Source organism: Acyrthosiphon pisum, chromosome A2 (assembly GCF_005508785.2).
Source record: "Acyrthosiphon pisum isolate AL4f chromosome A2, pea_aphid_22Mar2018_4r6ur, whole genome shotgun sequence".
Lineage (NCBI taxonomy): Eukaryota > Metazoa > Arthropoda > Insecta > Hemiptera > Aphididae > Acyrthosiphon > Acyrthosiphon pisum.
In genome coordinates, this window is record NC_042495.1 from 49,873,212 (window position 1) to 49,892,578 (window position 19,367).

General features: G+C 28.7%; 2 protein-coding genes across 12 annotated transcripts in view; both read left to right on the forward strand.

Moving 5' to 3' along the window:
* The first annotated feature begins 3,020 nt into the window (after positions 1-3,020).
* Positions 3,021-9,163, forward strand: LOC100165230. 2 transcript variants are annotated; one of them, XM_001944244.4, is made up of 4 exons: positions 3,021-3,340; positions 5,812-6,023; positions 7,216-7,446; positions 8,593-9,163. In XM_001944244.4, exons 2-4 carry the CDS (start codon positions 5,815-5,817, stop codon positions 8,747-8,749), a joined length of 597 nt encoding a protein of 198 aa, XP_001944279.1. In that variant the 5' UTR covers positions 3,021-3,340; positions 5,812-5,814; the 3' UTR covers positions 8,750-9,163. The 2 variants fall into 2 exon arrangements, with proteins under 2 accessions (XP_001944279.1, XP_008187155.1); XM_008188933.3 differs by lacking the exon at positions 3,021-3,340 and adding an exon at positions 6,292-6,499 and having other exon boundaries at positions 5,886-6,023; positions 8,593-8,886.
* Positions 9,164-11,680: 2,517 nt separating this feature from the next.
* Positions 11,681-19,367, forward strand: part of LOC100161113 (probable multidrug resistance-associated protein lethal(2)03659) — a 33,917-nt gene continuing 26,230 nt past the window's right edge. For 4 of the 10 annotated variants that reach the window (XM_008188934.2, XM_008188937.3, XM_008188936.3 and 1 more), the window contains exon 1: positions 11,682-12,144. Coding sequence is in view for 1 of the 10 variants with exons in the window: in XM_008188936.3 (XP_008187158.1) it covers positions 12,110-12,144 (35 nt within the window). In the remaining 9 variants the exon portion in view is untranslated. Of the gene's footprint in view, positions 12,145-13,864; positions 14,268-19,367 lie in introns of all 10 variants that reach the window. The other 6 variants (XM_001943491.4, XM_016807745.2, XM_016807746.2 and 3 more) reach the window with 4 other exon arrangements.

The following is a 19,367-nucleotide window of genomic DNA, read 5'->3' on the forward strand; positions in this document are numbered from 1 at the left end:
GCGAGTAGTCTATACGTTATAAGTATTTAAAGTTTAGATGAGCGGAGATGAGTGGTACGGGCTTGGCCCGCGAAATGTATGTCCACTACTCCGCTCATCTAAATTGTAATATTTATATCTCATAAACTAATAGCCCTAAAGTCGATTTACCATGAATAATTAATAATCATAAATAAATACCTATTAATGTTAATTGACAATATTTATACATTATATATTATATTTTAAACGTTTTGTGAAAAACACAAATAATAATGGATTTAGAAACAATAAGAACTTTTATCGTATAAGTGATATCAACAAAATATAAACGATATTGCACAGCCAAAGTGCTCTTTTATATGTGGTGAAAATTTCGTTTCTTAGTTATGAGTGTTATGACTGTAGCCTTCTTGGTTTTTTTCCGCGTCAAAACATTTTTTCTATGCCGTACGTGTGTAAGACGGAGACAACACATATGTGGGTGCGATGTCCTCTTAATATATTATGTAGGTATATCAGGTACCTAATAGTACGTATAGGTAGGTATCGTAGGTCCGTACTACTTGAACCTTATACAATCACCAAATATTACTGCAGTTCAAATGCGCAATTATAGGGAGGCTTGGGGAGGGCACAGCCCCCAATTTTATTCCCCTTCAGTATTTTAATCATATTTTAGCTTATAATTATAATACCAATTATCAGGGACCAGGGTCTGTAATGCTGATTCAATTCTCGCCCCCTCCCCCCTAGAAATGGTTTTTTAAGTATAAAAGACATTACCTGCTTCATAGCATTGGTTAAAATGGGTAGTCCGAGGGGAAGTTTTATTATTTTGTTTATCATCAAATTGATCGAAAATGACAATACGATCTGATATGACTATAATACGATATGAAAAACAGTGTAACCATATTAAATTATTATTTTTTGTATTAAGTAAACGCTAACAAAATATATTATTAAAATTCAAATGTACCTCGCATTCAAATCTGTTCATTCACTCCTACCAACTAGATACGTAAACATTAAATTTTGTTTTCCACAATTCGAGTTAGTATACGATTAGCATAACACCAAATAGGATTTTTCCCAAACTTATTAGGTACTATAAATGTAAGAATGTTAATATGTTATTGTACAATATTGGTAATAACTAAATTTAGAATCACTATTCAAACAAAAAACAATTAATGTATTATCAAAAGATTTTATTTTTGTTAAAAGTTGTTTGTACACATACCGAACCTATCCAATGTACCACGTGCTGAGGAATACCTACTAAATAGTGTATCGGTTACAATAAATTTACATTGCGATTTCTCAACATATATGTCATACCGGCTTAGAAATTTGTACACTCGAAAAACAAAACAAAGTCGTCGTCCAATTGAGAGATTTCCGGTCTAAGAAGTAGTTTTTAAAGTGGGGGGAAATCGTAGGGGAACCTATAATAAAATTGTCTATAGACACTAAAAACATAAAAGCGTCCTTGGAATTATTATTTTTTTTTCATATATCATTTTTGAACCATAAATAGGTTCAATAACCTTCTTATATTTTTATTATTTTTAAATAACTACCTATTTAGTTTTAATGAAACAAATTATTTACAATATGTGATATTTGGACAATAATTTATTGTCAATATAAGCAAAAATGATTTACTAGATAGTATAACAGATATTAAACTGACATCATGATCATAAGTAGAGGGAATAACCCTTTTAGTAATAACCTATATTGCCATATCTCTTGACTCTTGGTTCTTCTGTAGATCTGTCTCCATAAAAAATATTTAGGTATGTAAACTATAGTATATAAGTAATATACAATATTTTTATTAAATCATAATCAACATATTTATGACTAGAAAATAATAACTCTATATAATTAATAACCAAACAAATAAAATATTATGAATCGTATATTTTTATGTAGGTATCTAAGTTGTAAATTTTCATAAATAAATAATAATGCATATACCTACTATTATAATTTATATTTGTGTAATAAAAATTAAATATGTATAGAATTTAAATGTGTTACTACTTGCAAAAAACTCAGGTGGTAGGTATCTCATCTTCAGTATAATGCTTTCCACCAAACTGATAATTGGTATAGTAGCTACCCACTGTCTCGTTCAAAAATGATAATATTATACATCACAGACAGCCAGGCATGATATTGTTAAAGATTATAATATTATGAATCTGATTATAATCAGTACTTATACAAAAATATATAGTTTCAAATGAAAGGAAATCAAACACTCTGTTGAACTCTGACCGAAAAACATAGATCTAAATGAGAAATTATCTAAATAGAGTCTTAATAGGCAAAAATAAATAGGTAGGTAATCTCAATTAAGAATTGGCCACATTAAATTCACACATGGATGCCTTATGGCAAAGAAAGATCCACCCTTTCTATGCCCAACTACATGCAACACAATCAGGCACATCACCGCGTCTACTGCCCGAACTTCAAAGGAGTCAGAAATTAATTAAACATTCAGGACGATTTAAATGAAGCAATTGGTCCATTTTTAAACCACCCCAACATAATTACTTATCTTAAAAAAAATTGAAATGCACAGCTTGTTATTATAATGTAAAAATGTAAATGTTTATGTAACCTAATAACCTTTGAAGTTGATTCTAATAATAAAAGAAAGAAAAAAATATAAATGTATAATATTAGGTATAACCTGGGATAATAATATAATATTAATATGTATTTTAAACTGTTATATTATCATTTATAAAAAAAAAAATTATATATTTTATTATTTATTTATTTTGTTGTTTTATTATTGTAATATTTGTATAATGTATTTATATCTAATACATATTTGCCCTTCCGGATTTCTGGAATTAAAACTATAAAATATAAATAGTCCGCAAATTTGAGAAGAGAGACTCTGTTCCCCTTGGACCACCCACTTTAACCAATGCTATGAAGCGGATTATAATAATTGTACTGTTCAGTGGAGGGGGTACTTTATTTATTAGAATCCGAAATGCATCGTATTCAGTCATTCTGATTTGAGGTACACAATGTAGTCACATAGTTACAAGTTTAAAACATGCAGGCGCACTTTCACGGCCGAAAATAGTAAACAATTACTATTATAGAAGTTTTTATGCTAAATTATTATACTTAGTTGAGTTAGTGTTTTTTCTTTAAATATATTATAATTTAACTTAAATTCTATATAATATATTAAACTGTTTACAATTAATTTACACTTCTCATCATCATCATCATCATGTGTTCGTTGTTGTGATTGAACGGGTGAACGGGACTATTGCAAGACGCAACATACTTATAAATTGCAAAAATAAAGTAACCTAAGGTACAACTTTTTTTAATAACATTTTTAAAAATTAAATCATCACAGTAAAGACAGTACAATACAGTCAGTCTGTCTAGAGTAATACAGTAGTGTCTACTAGTAGGTAATATCATTAATTTAATGACAAAAAAATCTAAGTATTTGAAAATACGATTTTGATAAGTAATTAAGTAGGTATTAGATATAGGTATAATGTTTATACGCATCAATATCGTTACTTATAAAAATGTCAAAACCAGAAATTGAATAAACGATATATAGTTTTGGCGTAGAATTTAAGAGCTTGGTGCAGTCAACAACAACCAACAACCAAATAACTCCTCTTTCTTTGTGAATTCACTTTTTGACGATATCCTTTTAAAATATATATACATATTATTTATTTGGGAAAAACAATCATATGTATCGTGCCAATATAGGTATATAAGTAGGTATAGTTTTCAATAGAATTGGAATACCTAATCTTGTATTGCATTTTGCCATTTTGGACTTTGGTGCAACAATCAGATAAATCTTATGCCATGACGAAAAATATTATCTTCATCTATAGGATGTGCTCTTAAACCTCGAACTTAAATTTACTGAAACTTAATTATTGAGACCAAGAATAAATAATTAAATATCCTAAACAATTTCAAAAAGTTTTCTAGTTTTTACGCACCAAACTCTTCAAATTGGAGCAATTTGAATGCTTTAGTAAGCTCAAACATAATTTAGGTATACCTATAGGTTAGGTTAGCCTACGTAGGTTATATACGTAGGCACGTAGCGTGATTAATTTATATGGGGTGCTATATAGCTTAAAATGTTTTAGGTACACCTCCGACATATTATTATATTATTCTAAATATATAACTAGAAAAAAATGTCCTCACCCCACTTCTCTACTTCCTTCAGTAATTTTATCAAGTTGTTTTACCAGGTCGTTGCTACCTGCTAGCATAATATCCATAATATTACATAGCCACATAGGTACCTAAGTAATCTAAGATGGAAAAATGTAAATTTACAACAGGTGTTTAAATAGTTATCCCAACAATATTTATTGTACTCGTAGCTATACGGACAATCTTATCACTGAATTACAAGTAGGTACTAAAATATGATTAAAAATAATCAAAAATAATTAAAACAATTTCGTTGGAATAACATATTCCAAGGGCGCTTGCAGAAATGTTGACTGGAGGGGGGCAAGGTCAAAAGTATATGTCATTTTTATTTTAAAAGTGATAAAAATATTAACATTAAGTTATTAACTATGATCGTAGAAGCCATTGACCTGGTTCAAAAAAAACTACACGAATTGGCAATAACTTGCAATTGCTTTTATTTATTTTAAATTCATCACCTGTTATTTTTCGCATCTACTATAGGTATATAAATTTGTTGAGATAGCCGAACGAAATTACTTTTATTTTGTGAAATACTTAACATTTATTTTTTGTTGAACCACCTTAAATTTTCTAGTGGTGAAAATAAGGTTAAAGATAATATTGTATTGTTTTTCCTACTATCAGCTCTAAATAATTGTTTTTTTACATAAACTATTAATTTACAGTGTGATTCACCAACCATGCTCAGCCCGTTTTTTTCAATAATGCAGTTATTATTTAGAATCTGATTTTTAGAATTTTTAAATATACTTATAAAGACCATATTTTCGAATTCTTGAGATTTTTCTGTACTATTTGGTGAGCGCTAAGAGATACCTACTTCTGTTTTTCAAATAAGAACCCCCTTTTCTACTGTAAATTATTTAATGAATAATTTTTCTGAACATTTTGACTTATCTGCAGAATAAAAATTCGTACTAGTAGTTTCGAGTTATTTAACTTTGTGTACTAAGGCTTAAGTACTAAGAATTATCATGGACTTATTATTCTGAGTACAAATATTTTATAATAACTGAGAAACTACTCGTTTGAATCTTGAATTTTCAAAAAAATTATCCACTAAATAATTCACAGTAAAAATGGGGGGTTGTGCATGTGTGTATATGTGAGTAGTATATTTTCAGGTAGGTGCGAGGTGCATATGTAATTATACGTTACTAACACGTTGGGTGCCACGGCGTTTATGATGTGCATGTGTAGGTTCCCGGGATAACGGTAAAAAAAATAGGGTTAGGAATACCATGCATGGTTATGCTTATGACCAAATGTAAAATACCTACAAGTTTAAAATTATATTAAATCATAATAACTATTTTTTTTTCTGAACTGCACACGGACGCCACTATTGTGTTTTTTCCATCCAGATTTCTTACTTTTCCAGTGGATTTTCCTAAAATGTTCTTTTGTACAAACATTTTCCTGAAAATTTCCAATACAACAAAAATAGAATCAGCCAAATCGGTCAAGCCGTTTCGGAGTTTATCCCGAACAAAAAAACTATTTCATTTTATACTAGTATTGATGATTGATGATGATGTATATATATACTATAATATGTACGTTTAATTTATATTTTAGAAGATGGTTGGAAAATATTTGTCAAAACTTGAGAGTGGAAACTTCATTGACGAACTAGTGAATAAACCTACGCCCAAATGTTCCTCTTTCTATTGGAATAATTATAACAAATATAAAGTATTTATCCCAACCAAGAATCGCCTTATGTATTTCAACATAGAAGAGTACAAGGCCCGTGACAAAATCAATACAAAGTTGGAACTTAAAGAGCAGTTAGTATAATATTATATAACATATTATATTAAGTATTAAGAGCTAGGACGTGATACCGCATGTGCTGTCTCCGTCTTACAAGTATAGGTAGCATGGTAAATTTTACGCTCATTAGAACACGTGTAAATTGTAGCTCTGTTGGTTTAAAAATTAGAGTGAATTTACCTCTTATAAAATTTAAAGGTAAGTTTATTATCTAAAGCCCTACGTAAGTTTTTATTGATATTACTATTTTTAAGTAAGTGATGATCATTTTAAAATTTACAGATTGAAATGCTGAATTAGTGAAATAGGATTGTGTGTTCACGTGACTTTATAATAATTCATATATATGCATTATGTCCTCCATTAACAAGACGAATACAACGATAGTACCTATCTAAGAACGATTTCTACTTGTACATTTCGATAACCTGACCATGCTTTTTGAAAATCAAATTGCGTCTGAATATGCGATAAATTACAAGCTGTTATGGTAATATTAATTTTATTGTAATCGTCGTAATGAGAACACAGCGTTATAGCCATCACCACAAATTCCGATTAAAATATTTTTTTATTTTATAACAAATATCAAAGTTCTCTCTAATTACACCATTCTATAGTAAATATACATACCTATACTATTCTATATTAATAATATAGTAATATCATTGAGTATAATGTTTATCTCATACAATATAATATTATACTCAATGCTAATATTTATTTGTCCATAGGTGATAGGTCATGTCACTAACCAGTAATCGGTAGGTAATTTATCATACTGCAGGTTGTAATAGAAACTAATTCACATATTAACCAATTTCAAAACAACTTTTGTTGTTAACATTTATTTTTATAGATATAATTAAAAATAATCAAAAAATTTTTTTTGAAAAATAACACTTTTTGGGCATTGTAGATGCATTAATGAAATGTATTGTTGCATTTCATTAACTCGTTTATATTCACGTTTATTTTAAAAACGCCCAACCCATAAGTAATCTGCCAAGCAGCTGTGGAACGGAGTATTACTTTTTATTGTTTTAAATTTAAAAAGTTAGGTATCTACACTATAATATCTCCACCGAGGAGAAGTGATACGAGTCAAGTAGACAATATACCCATATCTACCTAAAACTCTGTCAATTTATATTTTATGCTCTTTTACTATTCATACAATAAATAATTTAATCGTTTTTAATCAAGGTGGAGACTCGCAACAAAAAATGTTTGCTTGGCAGTAGGTAAAAACGAAATAGACAAGAAAGTTCGTCGTAAAATTAAAGAACTACAAATATGTTTGTCGAACAAACGAAGACAACTTCGACTGAACAATAAAAAAAATGACCAATTCTCCATTCCTCTGAAAAGCTGCAAATACTACGTACTACTAGTCTACGATGTCAAAGACATTGAGCATGTTCAGGATAAAGATAGGTACGTAGTGCGTATATAAAAAAGATATATAACATTTAGACCATAAGCGCAAATCACTCTAAAAAAATTTGGGGGGCTTAAGCACCCAACACATTTTAAAGGAAAGTGCAATGTATGTATCTAATGGTATTTGGTTCTTGTTATAATAATATAGGAAATCTGTAATTAACTCAGATTAAAAGTATGCCTAAGTTAACCTAACCTAACCTATATTGAGACGGGGCACCGTAAATGTCCGGAAAATAATAAGGCGGACTGTAAAAATCGGTAATAATGTGGTTAGGTTAGGTTAATAACTGTAATAATAAGGCGGACTATTTATCTAAATATCTTGCAATTAGTTTATTTTAAATCACGATTATTAAATAATTCTTAAAGAATTTCAACTGCAAAATTCATACTTTGCGTACGATACCTATTATAGTAGAGGGAACTTATGGTTCAAATTTCAAGTTATAAAAGTTAGTTATAAGAAAAAATTATTTAGCTCTTGTAACCTATACCAATTATTCCAATTAAAAGTATTAATGCATATTTTACTTAACTTTAGAGGACCATAGTTAATAAACTAGGGAACCAAAATTAATGATTTGACTATCAAAATTTTTAGAAAAAACAATTTTACCGGAATCCATTAAAAAATATAGTAGTTACAATTTGAAAAATTAAGCTGATTTTGCTATTGGTACACCTGTGTGCTTAAAAATGTTGAAATTGTTATAAAAAAATTGCCTGTTAAAAATAAAGAAACACGTAGTCTTCTTTCGTTTTAACAAAATTCTATGTCATCGATCCATAGTCGTTAAAAACCCGCACGTACAGTGACATAAGATACACCCTGTAGATTTAAGTCAGTATTATATATTATAAGGCTGTGAATTAGTAGGAAAATTCATTCTCTTTAGCTCTTTGTAGAACATATAGTTTTCTCAAAACAAAATTTAAATTAGGTATACAAACAAACCAAATTTTAAATTACATTTTTATTATTATTTAGGATAATCACAAGATTCTAGGTGCTAGATTTAAAATTTAGGGTTAGCACCCTTAGCGCTCCTGTGATTTCCGCCAATGATACACCATAGTACCATTATAACTATATTATTATAATAATGTACATGTTCTGACTATTTTATTTGGTTTTAGATATAAACATGCAACATTTTGTGAACGGATCTGGCTTTCTGATGACGAAGATCAAGAGTTAATCGATTTGTTTGATACCACATTTGAAGTGATTGCGAAACGTTTTTCAAATGATTCAAAACATAAAGTTTTTTGTTATAATCGCGCAATATATTAATAAAAACTCTAATAGTGCTAATAATACAAAGCATTGTGGGGGGGAAGGGTACGCCTCTCAAATATACCCTATATATTTTCTTGTATTGAAAATATATTCAATAAAACAAAAGCAGTGTTTACTGTTGAATTTTATAATTATTTGAACAAACCGGTCTATAATTATAAGTTATAACTTTTATTATTTTTTCAACATTATATAATCATGTGGTGTAGGAGTTAAATTTTAACAATTATATTCATATTATAATATTAAGTTAAAAGTTTATATAGCGCGACTCTGTAATCATTATTGTGAATCGGAAGATACTGAATTTATATTTTATTTATATTACATACTTACTCAAATGTTACTTACATTTTATATATTATACATACCTAATACAATTGCTTAAAATAAATTCGAAATTACGCAGACGTAGTATAATAAATTACCTAGGTACTTGTATGAAAATATTATAAAGTTAATTACATGTCATAAAATGTATTAAATTATAACTATGTACAATATTATAAACTATAATTTAAAAAAAGGTGGGCAAGTTGGTGTCGCTGTGTCGTACAGTAGGTTACAAGTGGGTCACTATAATGGATGGTGTTAAATTTGAATTTAATGATATAATATCATTATATAAGAAAGTTTTGAAAACGATTCTGAGCAAAGACGGTCAGAGAGCCTATGATATTAGTAAGCAGTGGAGTGCAGAACATTTTTCAGACCTGAGGCAAACTATACAATTTGACCACCCACCCTACCACCATTTTCACTATTTTTTTTTAACAAATTGTATACATTTATATGATATTTAAGTATATTTGATGAAATTATTGTGAATAAAGTAGTTTATACATAACCTATTTACGTGGAACCATGTTTTAAATTGTCAATCTTTAACTATAAAAGTTGAATATTTTATAAATGTTGTCAAAAAACGAACTTTAAATGCTTATAAAAAATTGTGATTATGGATTTTTAATATTTTTCAAATTTTATTGTAACAATAATATATTAAGAGCCTTGTATTAAATGTTTAAGCTTTTTTACCTAACAAATACAATTTTATTGACATTCATAAAAAAAAACTTCAAAATTGGAAACTGAAAATATTTATAAACAGTTAAAACTCATCAAAATATTTTTTTAAATATTATCGTGTAGGTATTATAGAAAATGTTAATATAAACAACCAGTTAAAATTGCATGTATTTACGGTCATTTTTTTTAGAGTCAAGACTGTGTACTGATATTTAGTAATTTTTTTAAAAAAAGGTCAACAAATTTGAGGTTTTTTTAAATTAAAAAAAATCTTTTTTTTTATAGCAAGTGTTTTATTTGTTTTGGGAAATTTTTTTTCAAATTCAAAAAAACCTCAAATTCGTTCAAATTTTTGAAAAAAAAATGAATTCATCAACTCGTTATGAATTATACTTTATAAGAAAAATAGCTTGTTGCCAAAAATCCCCTGGTTAAAATTAAAGAACATTTTAATATTGATGATCTTAAACAAGTATAGTTACTGAAGATGTGTACCCAAATGTATACAAATTGCTACAAGTAGCTTTCACTGTACCTATTAGTTACGGAACTTCCGAACGTTCATTTTCTTCAATGTGGCGGTTCAAAGCTTGTCAGAAAACAACAGTGAGGCAAGAACGATTTTCAAATTTATTGATACAATATAAATATCGAGAGAGATGTAACTAATAGTCTTGCCACAAAAACAATTATCGATACATTTTCAGCAACTAATTGAAAATTAGTATATTTGATTTAATATTATTTTATACGATTGTATTACTTTTTATGTACATTTTGTATTTGAGTAAAATTTGAATTAATGTGTTATGGTATATAAATATATAATTATTTATAATTTTAATTAAAATTGTTTAATTCACTACCTAGTTGTATATGAATTTATTTGTGTATTGTTAGTAGCCAGCTGGTACATTAATTAGGGAGGTGCGGGAGCGAAGCTCCTGTGGGTCTGTGCTGCTGATAAAATTCTAGCCTTCCCAAAAAATGTACCCTATTTGCGCCTATGCGGCTTGACTGATTGAACAACAAATCCAAACTCAACGCGCCCTCTAGCTCTGATGAACTGAACCAAAAGAGTGGAAACGACCATGAATTCGTGGAGTAATAATATAAATTTTATTGTTTTATGCTATTCTGTTCTATTCTATATAATAAATAATATATTGCTTCTCGCGAGTCACTAGTGTCGTAGTCTGCCTATTCGAGAAACCGGTAGGAGTAATGTTTTCGGGGAAGAGAATCACTTTATAGATTACAATATTATTATAATAATATTATATAGATCATTCAACGATAGGACACTATATCTAATATTATTCGATTGTTAGAACTTAGCAAAAACTATCGAATTTTATTCTACTTATGATATATGACCGTGAATAGATTTCAATTACCCAGAAATTATTCGAAAATCGTTCATTCGAATGAACCTAATATTATCTTATAATCATGACAAAATAAATAGGTATGCTATCAACTTCGTGATACGCAACTGTGTGTTCTCCCACCACAAAAACTACGTCATCCGTTCTCCGATATTATATACCATTATTATTATATTTATTATTATTATTATTATTATTTCTGCTGGTGAGAACGGCTTACGTCACAGTTCTTGGCGAAGTTCGGAGGGGTGCGCGTTCTCGACCAATATTAGTTATGTTGATAGCATACCTATTTATTTTGTCATGCTTATAATAATATGACTATGCATTTCATACTATCGATTATCGAATCCGATGTCGGATTATCGAATAATTCGATAGTGTCTGCAACATCGCTATCGTACGCTACTATCGAAATTTTCGCATTTCTCTCTCTCTCTCTCTCTCTCGTTGTCTCTCGCTATGTGCCTCTCTCTCGTCTACGCCACAGAGTAATAATATACGCGAAAACACGCGCTCGACAGTGGCAGTCGCGGTCCCGTGTCCCGTCCACACACCGGTTTGTTTCGAGTCACTCTTTCTGACTGCGACATGACGTGAGTGATGGTATGACATTATAATCGTAGCCGATCGTCGTTCAACAAGTCTTCACCGAAACATTTTCGAGTCCTGTCTAGTCTCCGATAGTGTTGATGATCGTCGGTTATCGATGTGCCTTTGTCAATGTTATTTTTAATTATCGAGGTTCCGGACACGACCGCAGTGACATCTGATTTCACGCTGCAGCTACAGGTACTTCCCGAATTCGGCAAGAATGCGTATAACGTTGTAGACGAGTGTCCGGAATTGTTCAAATTATTTTCAATGCATTGTCTAGTCCTCGAATATAATATAATATATTAATAGGTGCTTATAATTATTGTAATATTATCGTCGTATGATCGTCGGTACCGCCCGGAGATTCGAAAACTGGTAAGTACATGTCTATTGACAGACAGTAATAATTCTGCATCGAGTACATAATAAAGTATATAATATAGAAAAAGTATATAATGTAGAATAAAGTATATAATATTATAATATATATATCATATTATTATATTAGGTAAGATATTAAATATTAGCGCTGGGAGGAGGTACCTACAATAATGTGCACATTGTGCACACTTGGGAAATACACGAAACATCGAACGCGCATAGAATAATAATGACAGACTGTATTAAAAATATTTGTTTATTTTTACATTTTCTATTTTATTTATAAATTTGTCAAATGGAATTTTTTACTGTGAAAAATCATTCAGAATATGACCTAACTACAATTGTGTTGGAATATTTTTTTTATTTACGGTTATTTGACTATTTTAAAAATAAATACAGGTTATATTAACTAATTGTTTGCTTGGACTAATATATAAATTTATAAATTTTTTCTGTTTAAGTTTTCTTCGCTAATGTATTTTGGGTATTTGATCACAATGTGATTGTTCGTATGGCTGCCGTCAAGGCTGGATATTAACGAGTAAAAAAGTTAAGGTTAAGTTAAAAAGTTTATTTTATTTTAACTTTTTAACTTAACTAGTTACTTTGGGCTTTCCGTTAACTTAATTGTTAACTTATAAATTTCTTTCTTAATTAACGTGAAATTAACGAGTTAATTTTTCATTTTAAGAAGTAAGTTAAGTTAATTTATTTTGTTTTTAATTTTATTATATTTCACTATTTTAGTCTATTTCGTTTTCATGTCAAAAGAATGTATCGTAAATTGTTTAAAATTAAACATTTATATCATTCGAATCTAACTTATATGGAAATAGGTACTGAATGTAGTATAAACACTATATCCTATAATTTAGTTTTGGGTTGGAAAAAATTAAGTATGCTAGAGTTGTATAAACAAATTAACTATTTTTAACTTAATAAAAAGTTAACAAAGAGTGTGTACTGTGTATTAACTTTTAACTTAATTGGGTTAACCTATAGTTAAATAAACTTTTAACTTTTAACTTTTTGTTATTGCTGCATATTAACTTAATTTAACTGAGTTGAAAAAAATCATTAACTTGCCCGCCTTGGCTGTCGTATACTCGCACGTTGGACTGTGTTCTATGGTGATGAATATATAATCACATGAATTTGTCATATCTAAGTATACTATATTATACACTAGTATCTACTACCTAATGTGTGAAAGTGAATATTTATGAACTTATAATTACCGAAAAACCAACTCCATTGTATTTTTTAAACGCATTGGTGTATATTTTAGTGCAACTAAATTATTGAAATATTAACGTGACTTTATTTCCAATAAAAAATACAAAAAATTGTATTTTGTTTAATGTTTTCGTTTGGAAACCAAAAGTTTGCTTATTTTTTTAAGTTTTTGACAATCGTTCGGTGGTTGTTAATTAGATTGACATGTAGAGTGAGTTGTTCTTCGTACAGTTCATTTTTTGTGTATTAGCCTTTCATATAGGTTTTATGGGAATCGTTTTTTGATGTTTTAATTTTAATAATAATATAACATTTTATACCAATAATTGGTTAGAAATTATTCCTAATACAATTTGGTATTATTTATTTAATCATAAATCGATTCTTAAAATGTCCTACGAAAATAATGAATAGTTCAATTTTTACTCCACAAGGTTCAGTGTTTACTTTAAGTATTTGATTTTTTTCCCCACAGTATAATATAATGGACAACAGTTATTACATCAGCTTCTAATACAGCTCTTGACAGTCGGACAGATGTTTGGTTGGCATTTTCATATAGTATTGTATATTATAATCTGGCATCTGGGAGATGATGGAGGCGTAGCCCCCTCCCCTCCATGGTATTGTATGGCTTGTTATAAAGAGTAATTATGTACGAAATATATATATATTTTGAATATTCTAGACTATGGCCTCTGGTATAACGATAAATTCAGTGACTAATTCAACGGTACACACTAGTTACGCCTCGATAGTAGCGGATAGCTGTACGCATATACGATATACATGAATAATTGCAACGAAAATAGTTAGTAGTTGGCTAATTTATGTGAATAGCGCCCAGATTCAATTAAAAAATAGGAGCTTAGAAACTTGTGAGTTGTAGTTTTAGTATAATATAATATAATATAGTAATAATAATAACTGTATAATGTCTAGATGCGTTGAACAAAATATTATATATTACATCATTATATATTACAAATAAAAATATTTACATTTATTTGTGTTCACTGCAGTGTCACTTTTTAGTTTTTATTTTATTAAACATATAATTTGTACCTGTACATTCGTGGGTCCAACAGTCCTACGGATTACGGCCGATTGTAAACTCGACCAGAATAAATAAAACATGCCCTGATTTTATCATATCTAATTAATATTTACCTTATAACATTTTTGAGGACAATTAGTCAGAGGACAAAAGGCGATTCTCAGCATTATCTTCCAATAGTTATTATGATGATTTATCTGGATTTTCATATTATTAAAACTAATTTAAAAGTATGAAAATTCAATATAACAGCATATTCCTTTAATTTTTATACTTTTGAAGTGAATTTTTAAGACTTTTTCTTTAGTTTTGGAATTTTAAAATTTAATTGGTTAATTTGGTCAGTTTATTTTAATTAAGGTTCCGGTTTGTATTTCAACATGTTAAAACAATTCATTATTTTGTGGTTGTACCGGTTTATACACACTGACTGCCGTTGCATATTCTGTATTTCACAAAGGCATGGATCAAACCAGTGGCATAGCCAGGGGGCGCAGAGGGGCCTTGACCCCTCCAACCCCCATCAACCGTATTTTTTTTATTATTGATCTTATATCAGTACGTCCATAGCCTATAAGGAAAAAGTATATAAGTAGGTATATTGTATATATTCTAGTAGCTATAGTGTATAATATATGTATATGTCGTAGCCACTTCGTGAAATCGAACTTTTTATGAAAATATGACCATTTGATGAAATGGAAACGGATATTTTACACTTCTTGAAATTCGAAAATAATTCACAATATGATCACTTCAATTTAACATCGTGTAATATTTTTAACAATCTGGTCGTTTACTTTGTGTAGGTACTGGAATACAACATTCATTGCACACATTAAGTTTGATTATATCCATTAACCTTTATTATTTATTTAATGTATTTATTAAGTATAGTGTATACTTATGAGTTATTTATGACTTCTACAATACCATAGGTATAGATTATATTATAAAGATAAATTTAAGTTATTTTATCTAAATTTAATTTATATTATCACCTATACATAGTATATTTATAACTATTTATATCATATTCATATATTGTCCATATTATAAAAACGTAGTTTAAATAAAATATCTATCGTAACAAGTAACGTAATTTACCCAACACTGGTAATACGGAATATAATTCAATAGATCAGAAGAAAAATAATATAACTTAGTATATAATTAGTTATTAGGTTAATTTACCGTCATTAATTTCTGCAATTATCGACTCAATTTTTTCATCTGTACCTACATCTGTATCTGTATCTATATGGTTTTTCACCAGGCTTATCCAAATAATATTTATCCGTTTTTTTGGTAAAATTCAGTTTTTTCATTAAACTCAGCAACTATACACTGCTTTAACATCAAGGTTTTACCAAAATGCTGATATGACATTATGATTATGACTTTTATCAAAACCAATAAATATCATCTATACATTTCAGATAGTTTGGCAATTATGCAGGTATAATATTTATTGTATTTGACGTCTGCACGTGGTTAATGGATATAATCAAACTATAGAAATGTGCGATAAAAGTTGTATTTCTATACACAAAGTGAACGACCAGATTTTGAAAAAAATTACACGGTGGTAAATTGGAGTGATCACTTCATGAAAAAGTGACCATTTTGTGAAATATTTTCGAATTTCACGAAGTATAAAATATCCGTTTCCATTTCATTAAATGGTCATCTTTTCATGAAAAGATTGATTTCACGAAGTGACTACGACATATAGATATAATAGATAGTTGATAAGTATAAGCACCATAGTCCATAAACTATCTTTTCATAGTGAAATAATGATAATCGTCACAGATAATTATGTACAATAGACGAAAGTATTGTACATGTTTGTGATAATCATCAGCTACTGGTAACAGGGAGTAAAATTGTGTGTAGTACGAAATATTAAGTGTGAAATACGAAATTAAAAAGTGTGTGTTAATGGCCTGTAATAACTAGTTTTTTACAATGTTTTCTTCATTAATTGAAAAATCATTTGATGTTACATATGGGAAATAGATAGATAAGAATTTCTTATTACTTTATGTTTATGTGTATGGATTAAATACACTTTTTTTGGGAGGGGGCGTGGGGACAAAGCCTTAGTAACAGTAACTCCAAGTTTAATTTAAAGTGTGTAGTATGAAATAAATTCTATTTTAGCCTCTGCTCGGTGGTAACCATTCATTCCGATTTCAACAGTGCAAGCCGTCCAAGTTGGAAATATTTTACACTACTCTGTTGTACAAAGTTCACTCGCGATAATACTGACGGCTTTTATTAAAAAATCTCCTAGAAGGATGAAAGTTGTAGATTGGAGGACTTGATAATACCTAATGTTAAAATATTCACCCTATATTTATTAAGTTGTTGTCAAAAAACTATTATAAATAATAAAAGTTGTTAAATATTTTATTCATCTCAGCAGTAGGTATGTATTTAGTATTATACGTGGTCATATTATATATAAGTAGGTATACAAACTATTTCTGTTGTTTTTTTATAGTGAAAACAATACAAATTAAATTTTTATAAGATTTTTTTATCGCCCGCCCCCCTTTTAGAAATCCTGGCTACGCCACTGGATCAAATTGTGGGTGTACCTATACAATGTACAGGTAATATAATATACATTAGATGGTCTTAATAAGATATTGGTAATAACTATAATAACTCAAAACTGCCAACAATAAAATGTTGTATATCATAGTATGGCATTATATTAAACTATTGGACAATTTATTTCAAAATTGTTCAATAATATGAAATGCAAGGTTAAATGGCGGTGACATCCAGTACGTAGAAAATGTATCTATTCTGAGAAAATTGTATATATATTTATAATAGTTGTCATTATTAGATGAGAGTATATGACATAAAAGTCATTAATTTTCTTGAACAGATAGATAGGGCCTTAAATTTAAGAACCATTTCAAACGTGGATTTACATTTATTTTTTACGATCTGCACCTTCACTATAGTCAGGGCTAGAGTTAATTGTAGCACACTAACAATTGTTTTCGTGAATCTGTTTAGTAAAGAGCATATCGTTATATTTCAATTGTAATAAATTATTTCAACTTCCAGTGAAGTGCTATCCATTTAAGTATCGATTGTTGGTATTGCTGCAGCACCACAACAGAATTAATATTATAAAATGGTAGTTTCTGTTTGAATTTTTTTTTAATAACTACACATTTGTTAATATTTGGCGAATCAAAATATTGGTTAAATGTATTGATTCACAAGCGTTAGTAGTTCTTTAAATATTGGAAGTTTTCTCAGCCTATACATAGTTGGAGAAAAATTTAAATTTTCAGATGTACATATTATAAGATTACAATTAAATAATTACAAAACTGTATTATTTTTTCGTCATATTTTTTTATTATAAGATTTATATTGACATTACTATATGAGTAATTTATTTTTCTATGATTTTTGCAATTGTGTATATTTTATATCAAAGGTATGGGTACAATGTACATAAAGGTGTTAATACATTCAATAATTGTTTTGTAGCTGTTTGTGAAAAAATAGCAAAACAATATATATATGTACATAATAATATATAAAGTGATAATAATTTAAGTGACGGGGTCGATGTATTAAAAAAGTCATACTAGTAATAGCGATAATATATTAATTAAGTAAGAATATCTTAGAATATAATCGTTTTTCTGAAATAGAAGTATTGTTGTTAGATAAAGGTAATTAAAAGTTGAAACACTAAAGCAAGGGGCTTCACCTGGTTTTGATTACATAATATTTCCATAAACGGCCCCAACCCATTTATAATAGCTTCTTTATGAATACCTACTTTTTCGGGTATAAATTATAAATAGATAATATACAATAAGTCATAATATAAATTTTATAAGAATCATAAATGTCTACTCCTTTTGTTATTTTTAATGTTTGTTTAGTTTACTATTGTTTTTATCATTTATTACATTGTCACAATTCATACTCTTATTAAACCAAAATCATCTTCATCAGTTTCAGAAACGTCGCGTTTTTATAGTCATTACTTTTAATATAAACTTTAAATAAAATATTATGTTACCTGTTCTCTTTTTCAACAAATCTAAAGTATTTTCATAAATATTTGCAAATGGTTCAATGATTGTAGTTTAGCAATAACTGTCTGGCGTTCGATGTACCAACCAAATCAGATAAAGTGTTTAAACATTTTCTGGATAGAACTGATTCTTAAAATTGTTGCTTAAGGAATTATAATACACTATAGGTACAGCAATACCTAATATGCTCAAACAATTATTATTATTATAAACTTATGGTTCGACTATGAACTTATTGTAGCATTGTATCAACCAATAGCAGTGTTTTTTAAACTGTTTCGTATTAAAAAAAATTTATATTAGTAATATCGTCAAATGTTCAAAATTTAAAATGCCCCGGCGGCCCGGCCCACACATATAAGGCGGCTACGGCCACAGCTACGGCACACTAGCCCACCTGGCCAGTCCGCCCCTGTCTTATTTAATAGATTAAAAACTGGCTAACATTAATTATTGTACTATAAATAACACAGTCCACAAGGAACAGTGCCTATTAGGTCCTATTTTATTCTTAATCTATATTAATGATTTATTACATTTATATAATATATAAAAAAACCGGTCAAGTGCGAGTTGGACTCGCGCACCGAGGGTTCTGTACAAACCTGTAGGTATATAAGTAAAAGTTCACCCATCACGACAATCGAGTCATAGTTATGGTATTTTTATTGCAAAATGAAATTTATAACATCAAAATATGGAAAGCTGGAGGATCATAAATTAATCAATCTAAATGTTGGTTTTGATTCACTTGCGAGTAGTTGCGAGTTTCAAGTATAACGTATAAATTGTTGTACATTTGCGTTAACTTAGAAATTTGTTTTATTTTCACAGCT